This window comes from Bactrocera latifrons, unplaced genomic scaffold, assembly GCF_001853355.1.
Source record: "Bactrocera latifrons isolate USDA-ARS-PBARC rearing strain unplaced genomic scaffold, ASM185335v1 scaffold_60, whole genome shotgun sequence".
Classification (NCBI taxonomy): Eukaryota; Metazoa; Arthropoda; class Insecta; order Diptera; family Tephritidae; genus Bactrocera; species Bactrocera latifrons.
The window spans coordinates 1,329,561-1,342,606 of NW_017537268.1; the positions used below are offsets into that span (position 1 = coordinate 1,329,561).

Here is a 13,046-nt window from a genome sequence, read left to right on the forward strand (position 1 = left end):
TGACAATAATAGTACATGAATTAGTAAAAGAGTAAGTACATAAATACAGTTAAAAATATCAAATATTTAAAGGCACACATAAGCGAAACAGATAATGTATTTTAATATAATATATGCATACGGCGAAAATAAAAAYGAAAAGAAATGTATTAACAAAAAAATACACAAAAATCTACACTTTCAGTTTAAGAAATAACCAGAAAATATGTAAACCAAATATGCATACTATTTAGAATTTTCAAACTCATATATGTACATATATACAATTGTATATTCACATGCGCTTCTGTCCATATGTATAAACACGAGAATTTACGCAAAATTGTGTCTTATTTTAACAAGCAGCTCATACAAAAACATTCCCAGTGTAAAAAAAACAACAACAAATACCAATGCATTGAAATCTCCGCAAGAGGAACAAAAGACCTACGCGAATAACATACACACATCAAACTCATGAATTCACATCAAATAAAAGCAAAACGAATGTGATATTTATACATAATTTCAAAAATTTACGCTTAATGTGATTGAAAGTGCATCAGAACTCGTGAAAACACGAAAAATCAAAAMTTCATCGTTTAGAAAAATATATTCATCAGCAACGAGAATCGCGATAAACTCATCAGTTTTACAAAAGCAAAAAACATTTAAAAATAAAAATAAAAACTCAAACATATGTGTATCTATGTAAACGAAACGCTCGAAGCATTCGCGAATAAATCCATAACTCTCAGCGTGTGCGTACTAACATAAATACCTGCACGCATACACACATGTACATTTATGCGCATAACGGTGTGTTCTACAAGTATTSGCCAACATCAGCTTCATTCAATGTGTAACAACTGCATCCGCACCCCCCGCGCARCCAGCATAAGCCAACACAACGCGCATCTATTTATTTAGTACAACAACAACATACAGCGATTACAACTATTTAAGCATTCTCATCGAACATACCAAATCGCAACTGACATTTGACATTTAATACAGCGACCCAGGCATCTAGCACCAACAACAAAAAACATCGTCATCGGCAACTGCGTTCAACGGCAGCCACATTTCGATACATCGATACATACAGACATCACAGCAAGTGTGCGAATTGACACCTACTTGCCAAGGCGCRTACCCCAGGCCAGCCGAGTCATTTAGTTACGTCACTGCATCTGTCACCGCTCGCTAATAGCGGCGCTTGAGCAAACGCRTCGCATTGACTAGCGCTAAGTCAGTTAGTAAGTCAGTCAGTCAGTTGGCCTCAGCCTCAGTTCTCTGCAAAGACAGCAAGAAAGASTAAAATAAGAACACGGTCACGTCGTTGGAGTGTAGCCGAGCGAATTTTCGAGCGCTGAGCCAATAAAGCCAGAGAGCACCAGCTGCAGACAACGAGAAGTGGAAAAAGTGTTTCTTTTGAACGGTAAATGGATGTTTTGTGCTCCAAAATAGAACTTTTACTACAAATTCATGCGGTTCTTGTTTGAATTAAATTCACTATTTGAAAAAAAAAAAAAATTGTCTAAAATATATTTTTTTCGTCTTAAAATTAAAAGAATTGAATGGAAAAAAAAATTAATTAAATTAGTTAAAAAATAAAATATATTAAAAAATTTAATTAATTAGAATAATTAAATTAAGCACACAAATTAAATTAAACTAATTTTTTTTTCAATTTAAATTAATTACTTCAATTTTTTTTTGTTTATTACATTAAAATATTATCCTGCCGTCATTGCAAAATTTTTGGGAGATTTCCCTGGTTTGAAAATAATAATGTTTAATAGTAGTCTTTCTAAATTTAAGTCTTAAAAATATATCAAATAAATATAATTTTTTATAGACAGAAATCACTTTAGTTTCTCAAATTTTTTTAGCAATAATAATGTCAAACCTCGAAAATGTTCTGTTAAGTAAAATGATATCTTCTAAATTTTGCTTTATAGTTTTTACAAATAATCCCAAAAAATAGTAATATATAGTATTTTAATGAATTTATGAGAACACAGAACCTCAACAAATCGTTCAACAACTTCTGATGCGCTGTAAAAATTTTTTTTCAGCATAACAATATTGTTTCAAAAAATTTCAACAGCAAACTGTATCAAAATTATTTTTGTTTTATTTTCAAAAAAATTGTGCCATTAGCTTTCATATATTTTAAATCAAAAAATATTTTTTATATTTCTTGGATTAAGAAAACAGAAAATTTAAAAAAAGTAATAAATATTTACGATTTTTTAAATTACAATATACTAAAAATTAAAATATAAATCATATAAACATCTGCTTATGCACATGTAACGAACAAGCCSCTGAAATGTAGTAAAATTTCCTGCCAAAAGAAATTTATGTGTATGTCAAAATGACTTAACCATTACCATCAAGCGTCATGCAAACCAAAACATGCCTAAATACATACACATGCACATGATAAACTATCGCTCATAAATTGCACATTACTTCGCATAATCAATAACGGGAGTCAATAAGAAATAATTAAAAATAAATAAAAGCTGTTGCACCGCGCTCAAAAAATGAATACCTGTTAATAACAGTTCAGTACACATTATTATAAAATATCACAAACAGAAGCATATCAAAAGTAGACTTAACAGATCTCTAAAATCAGCTGTTAAATACATAGCACTGTAGTACTTACAATTCTATGTTATATTCTGTGCTAAAAATAATATTTTTAGTCAAGGCGTTTATATGAATTTAGGACGGATTTATAAATGTTTAAATTTATATAAATATTTACTATGAACTTTAGCTACGAACATTTAAAAGTGTTTATTTTACATAAGCATATACGTATATATTTGAATGTAACTGTACATACATATGCTCATCATACACTACTCTTCTAACTACTCGCAAATATCGAATTTATTGAACACTTACGCCATTAACATCGGGTTAATTTTGACGTAACTACTCACCAACTAGTTACACACATAATCGCACATAAAATTCGCCTCGCACCAAAAATCGATGGAAGTCCATTTCGCTGCTGCTGTGTAAAAAAAAAGAAAAAAATCAAAACAAAAAGAAAACATAAGAATTAAAATATTTACATATCGTTGTTGTTGTTGTTGTCGTTGTCGCTTATACTCAAACTAAAAATATCTATATCTCTACATATATATGAATAATATAATTTAAAAAAATGACTAGATAAAAATACACGCCAACATAAATTCATCAAAGGAAAGGAAGAGCATTAACCAACTCGAAGGCCTCACATAAGTTATAGGTTTTATGAAAAAGTAAGACTACTAATAATAACCCGCTTTCGAAGTGTAATGTCTAGCACGAACAGAATTTATTTCTAGAAAGCATCAAACTCATTAAATGTACCTAATCGCCACTTTGATCATCAATAAATCATCGCCACTCTCGCAATGTGCTCTCTCTCTCACACACTATTTTCTATGCATCAAATAATCATGGGCATCTGCAAACAACAGTAAATAACTAATCTCGTTTGCCACCACCAACCAAAAAAAAAAAACATCTATGTATGTATCTATGTACAACAGTCAGTCAGTCAGTCAAATTCATTGTGCGTGTAACGAAATCGCAAAACTCAAATAAGCAATGAAAAATCAACAATAAAGTAATTTTTTATTTTTGTTTTTCTATTTCTTTTCCCTCTCTTTCTCTTTCGCTTGCGTACTTGATCGATTGACGATTTAACAAAACAAAAAAGTTTAAGAGAAAAATATAAAACAGCCAGAATAAGTTTACGCATACCCATCTAAAGCGTAATTGCTAGTGCAACAACCAACAACAACAACTACGTATATTGTTACATAAATAACTAAGAACAAATAGTGAAATGCGACAACAGCACATAAGAGTCTAGCGAAGACACAAACCATTGCGGGAAAATTAAGTGAAAATTGGCAACAGAGCAAGCCTCCAAGACACAGAAATGCTCTAAAGAACACTGACTCCTATTGAACAGGAAATAAGAGAAAAAGTGATTAAACTTAATGCGAACAATTTGAGGTATTGCAACGGAGAAATCTTCAGAAGTGAGCCACGTGGCAGAAAAGCACAAAAAAACTAAAATATATAGAAAGATTAAAAAATATCAAGCTATCAACATAATTCCGGCCATTTGCAGCAACCCTACGCCCATTAAAAAAAAATTATAAAAAAMTTTGCATATATTTAATTGAAAGACTGAAAGCTCAGAGAAGCCACGGCATTAGTACCTATTAAACGCACACATTCGCATACGCATAGAGCAAGCAAAAGGACACATTTGTTGCTGTTACAGCACGCGCACAACATGACCCAACCCAACTCACCTGCAACGCTACAGCAACAGTTGCAAGTGCAGGCGAACTGCAACGGCTCGGCAGAGAGCCTCATGAGCAACGCYTTCGACTTGATTGGCGGCGCAAGCGCCGCGCAGCAGTTCTTGAATCACATGGACTTGTATGCGCAACAACAGCGCCAGCAACAACAACAGTTRAACTATCTGCAACAGCAGCAACAACAACAGTTGCATTCACAATCGTTGATGGCCAAGTCACCGTCCACGTCGCCGACCAACTTCGGCAGTGGCGGCAGCAGCAACAGCAGCAGCCACAGCAACATCACAATTACCACCAATAATTTACATACAAACTATAATCAACAACATCACCAACAACAGCAACAGCAACAACATGTCGCCGCAGCAGCAGCGGCAGCGGTGCAACAGCATTTAGGCAATAAGCATTCCATATCGTTGACATCATCGCCAATCACATCACCAACCAAATCGATACTCACACAAGTGGCTGCGGCGGCCAGCAGTGTMGGTGCTGGTGCCGTTAGCGCCACCAGCACAGCAACCACGTCGCCGCCGTCATCGTCGCCGCCAACCATCCTAAATAATTTCAATTCACAACACCATTTTAATCTGCATCACAATAATCACCAGATGGATTTACAACAACAACAGCAGCAGCAACAACTGCAGCAGCAGCTACGTGAGCGCGAAGCGGCCAATAGTGGCCTCAACAGCAACAACAACCAAACAAACAACAACAGTCCAAATGGCGAACGCCTCTCGAATGCCACCGCCATGGGCACAATCACGCCCACTGGCGGGCACAGCCCCAACGGTGGCGCACATCATCAGCTCCAACAGCAACAGCAACAGCAGCAGCAGCAGCAGCAGCAGCAGCAGCAGCACAACCACGCCCTGGTGCAACACCAGCATCATCATCATCAACACGGCAACAGCACATCGCCGTTCAAGCCGCCCAGCTCAGCTTCCTGTTGGTGTTATGGTGAGTTCCGTTTCCAAATGCTCTTTTGCTTAAACACTCAAAAAACAAAAAACACAAAAAAAAAAAAAACAATCAGAAAATCAGTAAAAAAAAAAGAAAAGATACATTTCAAGCACCATCTAAGCATCAAAGCATTATATACACCGCCAGCAGCAGCAGCACCATCAGTGCCTGTTGCCGCAACATCGTCGCCTTGCTCGTGTTGCTCGTCTGTTTCGCAACATTTGCTCTGGCCTCATCTCATCAACGTGCTGACTAGCTTTCGCTCCATTGTTTAGGTTTACCCAATAAACAGGGTTTCCATTATTGTTGTTTTTGTTTTTTAGTTTAAAAAGTGGAAAGTGAGAAATTGCTATTTTTTACTATTTTTACCATAATTTTACATTAACTATACATTAAATTACAGTTAATGAAGGGCGCACGGGAATTATAATTTTGTTAAAGAAAAATTAAATGTCACGAAAGACTTGAAGAATAATTCTTCTTTAGCTGATGATATAAACAAACATTTTGAAATTTCAATAGCATCTCATATAAATTGGTGCATATATGTGCTCATGTGTGTATGTACATATGTGTTGTTCTGTGTGCGTGAGCTTTGCTTAAGCTCCTTGCACCCAACTCAAATAAAACGCAGATTTTTGTAGACAAATGGGCACAATGGAGCACACATACTTAGAAACATGTAAGTATATATACTTACATATGTAATAAAAATATATATTTATAYAAATACGTGTGTTTGCTTACACTTTGGATCTGCATTGCGTAACAGCCTTCTCACCGAGGGCTTGTTAAGCTGYTCAAATTTTCCCCAAAGCACCTTCGTCGTTTTGGCATAATAAGTTGTCAATATGTGTTCGCCTTGTGCTTGAGCGCGCGCAATGTTTGTTGCTATGTTCAGCATGCTTGTGTAAGTATGCGCGTGTGTTTGATTACAAGAATTTATGAGCAGGTGGAGATAACATTCAAGATATTTTTGAAATGCTTACAACACCACGGGATATGTGGTCATAAAATCAGTTTAAAAAATGTATATATGTATATAAGTATGTATATACACGTATACAAATACATGTGTTCATTTATATATGGAATTTAACTGAACTTATTTAATTTTGACAACATTTTGACACTTTAGAGCGCATGTTTATTATCGCCATRTATTAATTGATATATGAAACCGGTCGAATATAGTGTTATATTTCATTTATTATTTCCAAGCAGTTAGATATGCCTTTAGTGACAGATTTTCTACACACTAGTATAACTGGTTATGCTTAATTTATGGCGAGTAAGCCTGCTCTGGCTTGGTTTTTCATATCTCGACTTCGAAATTTGAAAATTCTACCAACATAGCACACAAATTACACATGCAGCCTTCAACGAGGTTATTAAAAATTGTATTTATACAAATGTATGCAGAAATTATGTTGTCAAATACATACCTATTTACTTTTATTAAGCGCCTGCTATAAGAATATTGAATTATAATTACTTCCAATTGTTTGTTTAATGTTTCTTACGTAAACAAAAAATATCTCTAAAACTATTCACCTTCTCTTAAATATTTTCTTTATTTATTACACGCAAAAATTWTGTAATATTGCTTCATTCGTATTTCTTTCAATTTGCCGCATTTACCATATTTATATGCGAACCTTTTCAAGGTTGCGTATACGCCATGTATTGCACCATAAACAATTTGGGTCGAGTGACGCCGGTAAACTTATTTATTTGGTTAAAAAACGTGGGTGCTTGCTGAATTATTTTTGAAAGTGGTGACTGGTATATTTTGGCGCTGAACTTTTGACAAAAAAGGCAATCAAGTTGCTTCAGGTTAAATGAAAATGGAAGTGTGTTCAAAGATACTTACCCACTTAAATAATAATAGTATTTGTATTTCATAATGAATTATTTATAGCGCTGGTAAACATGAACAAGTGAAACAGCAATAAACCYGAAAAGTTGTCTAAATATTTGTTGGCTGTAATGGTTGGTGTTCTCACTGCTCACATTCGCTCTGGCACAGCTTTCAATAACACTGTTTGCATTTAGAAATTACTTGCGTTCGCCATAAAGAAAATATCTAGGCAATGAGTAATGAATGTTTAAATAAATTAATAATAAATCAAATAAATTTATACTCTTAGCAGTGTTGCGAATATTTTAATTAAAAAAATTGGAAAATGCGAGCATTTATTATTAATACATACTTGAGTCAGAATATAAAATTGGGAAAATAACTTTTGATTATAAAATTTAAGTAACAAATATTAACTTTTTTTTTGAAATAAAATGAAAAGATTTACATGTTTTAATTTTTACATGTTAAAATTAATTATAATTTCAATTCTTATTCAATGTTATCTTTGCAGGAATGACCCATAATACCTTACTTAGGTTTCCATATTATTACACATACGCAAACATTATATTGAAAAATATTTTGAGTGATTTTTGTTATTTTTTTATAGAAGATATTAAAAATTCATTCAAACTACATACCTTTCATTTTCCAATTATAAAAAATATCCACAAAACTAAGAACAAGTGCGGGAGAAACTTGTGTTTGTCTTTTGTAGACAGTGAAACTCAATACTTATGTTTAAATAGACCTTCAATTAATTATTTATTATTTCCGAATTTTATTTATTTATTATTTTCTTCAAACAAAAAAAAAATTTTTTTGACAAATTTCTATACAAAATGGTATGTTAACCCTAATGCTTTGAGTGTGTTTAATAGCATATATTGAAATTTACGAATAAAGAATTCGTTTAAATTTCGCAAATAACTCAGCATGTCGTTAAAGCTCATAAATCACAGCAACAACATGCATTTCGACTGGCTGGCATAGAAACAAACAAATAACCAAGTCTATTAAATATATTTATACCCAAGGAAATGTGCTTTTCGAACAAATAAACAAAAACCGTTAGGCGCTTGATAAACGTATTACACAGTCATATAAACATAGATGAATAGAAACCAATACATGTGAAACTATATGAGCTAGTGTGCGTGCATGCCCGTGGCGACTTAGTTCATTGTCTTTGGCAGCATTCCATTGCGACATTCTCTGTTGCGGTAGCCGGGATATGGATTAGAAGTCTCGTAAAATAAAACACATGCCAGATAATTATGCAAATAAATATGTTTCTTATAAAATGTGTGGCAGGCGAAACTGAATTAAATATAATATACAATATGTATATATATATTTGTATATTTTATTAAACTGAGAACACGTGAAGCAGGCGTGACTATAAGCATTTGATTTTGATCTCATTTGATTGGTGCATTGGCACCTACACAGCAGCATTTAATTTGACGCTTCGTGCTTTATACCAACAAGTATTAACGTACGTAACGTTTTCTAGAATTTCTGTCGAATATGTAAATATTTTCTTTATTTATGACTTGCCGCGCACTCTCTGGCGGCAAGTTTGTTGCTCCATTTCATAATTTGCCTTTCCGTGCATTCTTTTCGCACAATTTATTTTGATTAGCCGCTCGCTGGTGTTCTAATTTCCATCMAAACTTTTTACCTGCACCATTTTCGTGCACCATAAAGATTAGTCAAAATGTAAAAATGTACTCGAATATGCGTGCGTTTATATATAGTTTTGAGTGCATTTGGAAAAAATACATTTTTGAATATTTAATATACATATGTATTATCTTAAGTGCAGGCGAATTTGTGACGATTTAGACAAGCCACATGGATTTGTAGACTTATTTCCCAAGAAACCATAAATAATGCAACGTTCCATCGATTTGTATACGTGTATTCAACATCACGTCATTAGCAGAGGAGTTTATTCATTCTCATTTTTCGCAGTTTGGCACCATTCTAAGTATAGCCAGGTCCTTCTCCACCCACTTTTCCCGATGGAGATCTTCTTCTGCTTCCAGCCAGCGTAGCTGGTGTCTCTTAAGGGGTTAATCGCCTACAAAACAGCCTGTTTTAAAAATATTCTTATATAAAAAATGAAATGAAAATATTTTATTAGAATTTTTTATTGTTACTAATACGCTATTAACAAAAAAATTCTGAATGTTTTGGCCAATGAGACGCCGATCCTTCGGAAAAAGATGCGTCCGCGTTAGCAGGATCACTCCTTACAGGATCAWCCAAGTGAAAAAATACGTGTTTTAGTTAAAACTCAGTCTCAAGAAAAACGCGTTTAAAGACGGGGCACCTACCCTCGAGCCCATAAGTTCCTTAGGCTGTATCTCGCATCAACTTGAAAAATTAAGACAATATTCTAAAGGCTTTGAAGGTTTTAATAAGACAATAAAAAATTATTATTTTTTGTTTTAAACTCGTAAACCCATGTAATTCCTTAATTCTCTGAACTATGTCAAAGTCGTCGTATATCTCGTACAATTCATCGTTCCTTCGACTGTGGTATTCGTCATTGCCAATGCGCAAAGGCTCATAAATCTTCTGCAGAACTTTTTTCTCGAAAACTCTTAACGCCAACTCATCAGATGTTGTCATCGTTCATTCCTCTGCAAGATTGGTTATGTTAATGGATACATTCAGTTCGATTTTAGAAATGAAAAACTATGAATCTTCAGTTTTTGTTTGATCAAATTTCAAAGTTTATTATAATATTTCCAGTATATTCGCTTATGTACACAAAGATAYAAGAATAAAATGTATTTCATCAATATATCTAGGTTTCTTAATATTTTTTGAGAGTTTCGAACTTTCTTCTACCTAACTTTTAAAATATTAGATCGAGGAAGTAACCTACTCTATTCTACATCGGTAGTTCGCAAAGAAGAATTTTTCGAAATTAATTTTTGGCGGCATAAAATATATTAATAATTATTTTGATGTGTGTATTTACATTCGCTAAAATATTAAAAAAAAATATATGTTGAGTGCCTTAGACGTTTATATTTAGGATTTAMGCTTTGTGTGAATGAAAAATGGATTTTTGGAACAACTGTGGCATCTTGCACGTAGCTGCTTAGATCAATTTATATATAAATAAGTATATATATGTAGATTTATATGCACATATGTACCTATGTTTTTGTGATTTTTTAATGAAAGCATCTTAAAAAGAAGTGAGGCATATGACTACAACACTAACAACAGGTCTTGTACATTTATTTGTACASAGAAAAATTATTACGCAATTATTACGTCCCTCATTAAAACTGTCTGAAACTATAATAAAATTAGTTTAAAAGTTATTTAATCGGACCAAATTCAATTTAATATATTCACTATTATTTTATTATTTGCGCTTAATGAAGTTCTTCAATTTTATAACAGGGTTTGACAATTGTCAAAAAAAAAGTGAGTGACAATGAGTCAGGGTTGTGCGGAGAAGTCATTTATACGAATTTGTAATGCGAGGGGGTTATGAGTCAGTCCTTTGTCTTGCCTAGTTATAGAGAGAGAGAGAGAGAGAGAGGTAGAGTGGCTGTCTACCGACGCATTAGACCTGAAACTCTCAATTTATACTCAATTATGCAAGGTTCACTATAAGCCTTCATATTGTGAAGCTTGTAAAATTTAGTAGATAAGAAAGTTAATCCAATAGTATTGCCAAAGATCGTGAATTACGTKCTTATAATTTGCTTACAACAAAATATTAGCTAGAAATAAAATTTTTGATTGCAAAATAATTACATTTAACTCAAAAGTATTGTTTTTGAATATGAATTTCACATAAATATCAACTTCAAGCCCTTCTGCTGATTAAAGCGACTAAAAATAGTCAAGCCAGACAGYGTCAGCTGTCAGCTGAGATCAACTAAGATGTCAACTGTCAGAGCGTGTCAAAATCGCAAATCCAAGGTGCATATTTCGTCTCTCTCTTTATTATAATTTACTGATAAATATGAAAAAAAAAATTGCAATGCTCACTCTAATTGGCATGCCCCAAATTCTTGGCAGAAAATCAGGCAAACATCTGTTTATAATGTTATAATAGTCAAAATGTTTCGAACCAAATTTATGTTTTCCTGCTTAGTTCAAAAACTTTAAGTTCTTAAASAAGCATTTTGTGAGAAATTGGTTTACACTAATTGAATTACAAATTGCTTACGAATTCGGGCTATAACTGCATACCATATACTCATGTGTACGCATATACATATAGTATGTATCTGAATTATTGCTGTCGGCGTTAGTAATTTTTTATTCGCACTTCTCCGCGGGCTAAAGGCTTTCTCGCATTTTTTTACATAATCATTTACATATTTACAAACATCTGTGTACGTACACATGTATGTAGATATGTAAGCATGAGTACAATTCTTTGGYCTGCTCCTACATTTATTTGGAGCACACTCGACACTTCTGCTATTTGGGTCTTTGGGTATCTGTGCAATGTCATTTTGTCCTCGCTCGGCTCTGTCGCATTTGAACACSAATGTATGAGTGTGTGTGGAAATGGTTTCAGTTCGCAACTTGTATCTAATTAAAAACTAACGATGTAGCGCAGATAAACAACAACAACAAAGCTAAAGGAAAACTGAAATCAAAAAGTAAAAGTAAAAAGAGAATATAGAGGTGTACTTAGACACAAATATAAAATTCTGAAGGGCACGTGTGTGTTTTATGCAAAGACACGWACGAAATGCAGAAGCCGAAAGAGCACGGGATGGCGACTAAATTAGAAATGCAATGTGAACAAGTAAGAAAAGAAACAAAAATGGAAATGCCGCAAGGCAGCAAGGCCGAGAGGGAAATATAGAAAGAAAAGTTTCGAAATGTTATTGCGCAGGCAAATACCAAAAAAAGCAAAAAAAAAAAAACAAAAAGTACAAAAGAAAGCAAATAGGTACGCATTAGCGTTAATAAATAGTAACGATGGCTGCAGGAAATATGATGTATATAGGAAAATAAAATGTGAAAGCAATAAAAATAAAACAAGAAAAGTGGTGTAAGCTTTTTTTATTCTATTTTATCCACTTCTTATCAACTTTATTTTCTACGTTTTAAATTTAACACTTTTCTTACGTGCCACTTAAGTAAGAAACATTTGCAGCCAAACTGCTGACACCTTTGAACTCAATGACAAATTACAAAAATTCGGTGTCACACTGTCTCATTACTTTATCGCTTTTACGACCCGCTGACCTGAACGCTGTGCACGCGTCGTGACCTAAATATGGTRCACACATCCATTTAAATGATAAACGCTGGCTAGTTAGGATCTGCTAGCACTTACTTTGTGTGTGCTGCCTGTAAGATTGTGTGTTTTTTTGTTGTGTATGTTTAAGAAACTGTAGAAAATTGTGATTTTGGGGTCATCAATAAGGTTGTCCCTTGTAAATATAAAGTATTTTTCAAAATTTTATTTGCTTCAGAAACAACACTAGAAGTTGTGAATGCCTCTGATTTATAGCTAGAGAAACGTATAAACGTATAAGTGTCTTGCAGTCACACAAGTGTGCAGTCAAACACACACATTTTTGAAAGCGTTGTAAGTTTGATTTGCAAGTGAAAGTGAAAGTGAGSGGCTAAAACACCTGACTTTTCCACTTTTATTAAACTAATTTCATTTTATACTGAAACAAAATCGCTAACAAATTATTAATTTAGTATAGTACTTTAAATATTGGAGAAAATTAATTTTTATTTGAAAACCATATAGGTGTAAAGAGATATACGCCTAAAATGATACTTTAATTTTCGGAAAAAATCGCAACATTTCTGTCTGGGTTAGTTACATTTGAATAGAAATTCCTATAAAACTATTTGCGTCATTTTCTAAAATTTTT

General features: G+C 33.4%; 1 protein-coding gene across 13 annotated transcripts in view; it reads left to right on the forward strand.

The window, feature by feature from the left end:
* Positions 1-13,046, forward strand: part of LOC108975034 (RNA-binding protein Nova-1) — an 88,549-nt gene that overhangs the window by 65,296 nt on the left and 10,207 nt on the right. For 3 of the 13 annotated variants that reach the window (XM_018943258.1, XM_018943256.1, XM_018943262.1), the window contains exons 2-3: positions 346-1,420; positions 3,713-5,291. The exons of 5 other annotated variants lie outside the window; for them this stretch is intronic. In XM_018943258.1, the coding sequence (XP_018798803.1) occupies positions 4,301-5,291 (991 nt within the window). In that variant the 5' untranslated portion in view covers positions 346-1,420; positions 3,713-4,300. Of the gene's footprint in view, positions 1-342; positions 1,421-3,712; positions 5,292-13,046 lie in introns of all 13 variants that reach the window. 5 more of the 13 variants (XM_018943259.1, XM_018943257.1, XM_018943260.1 and 2 more) reach the window with 3 other exon arrangements.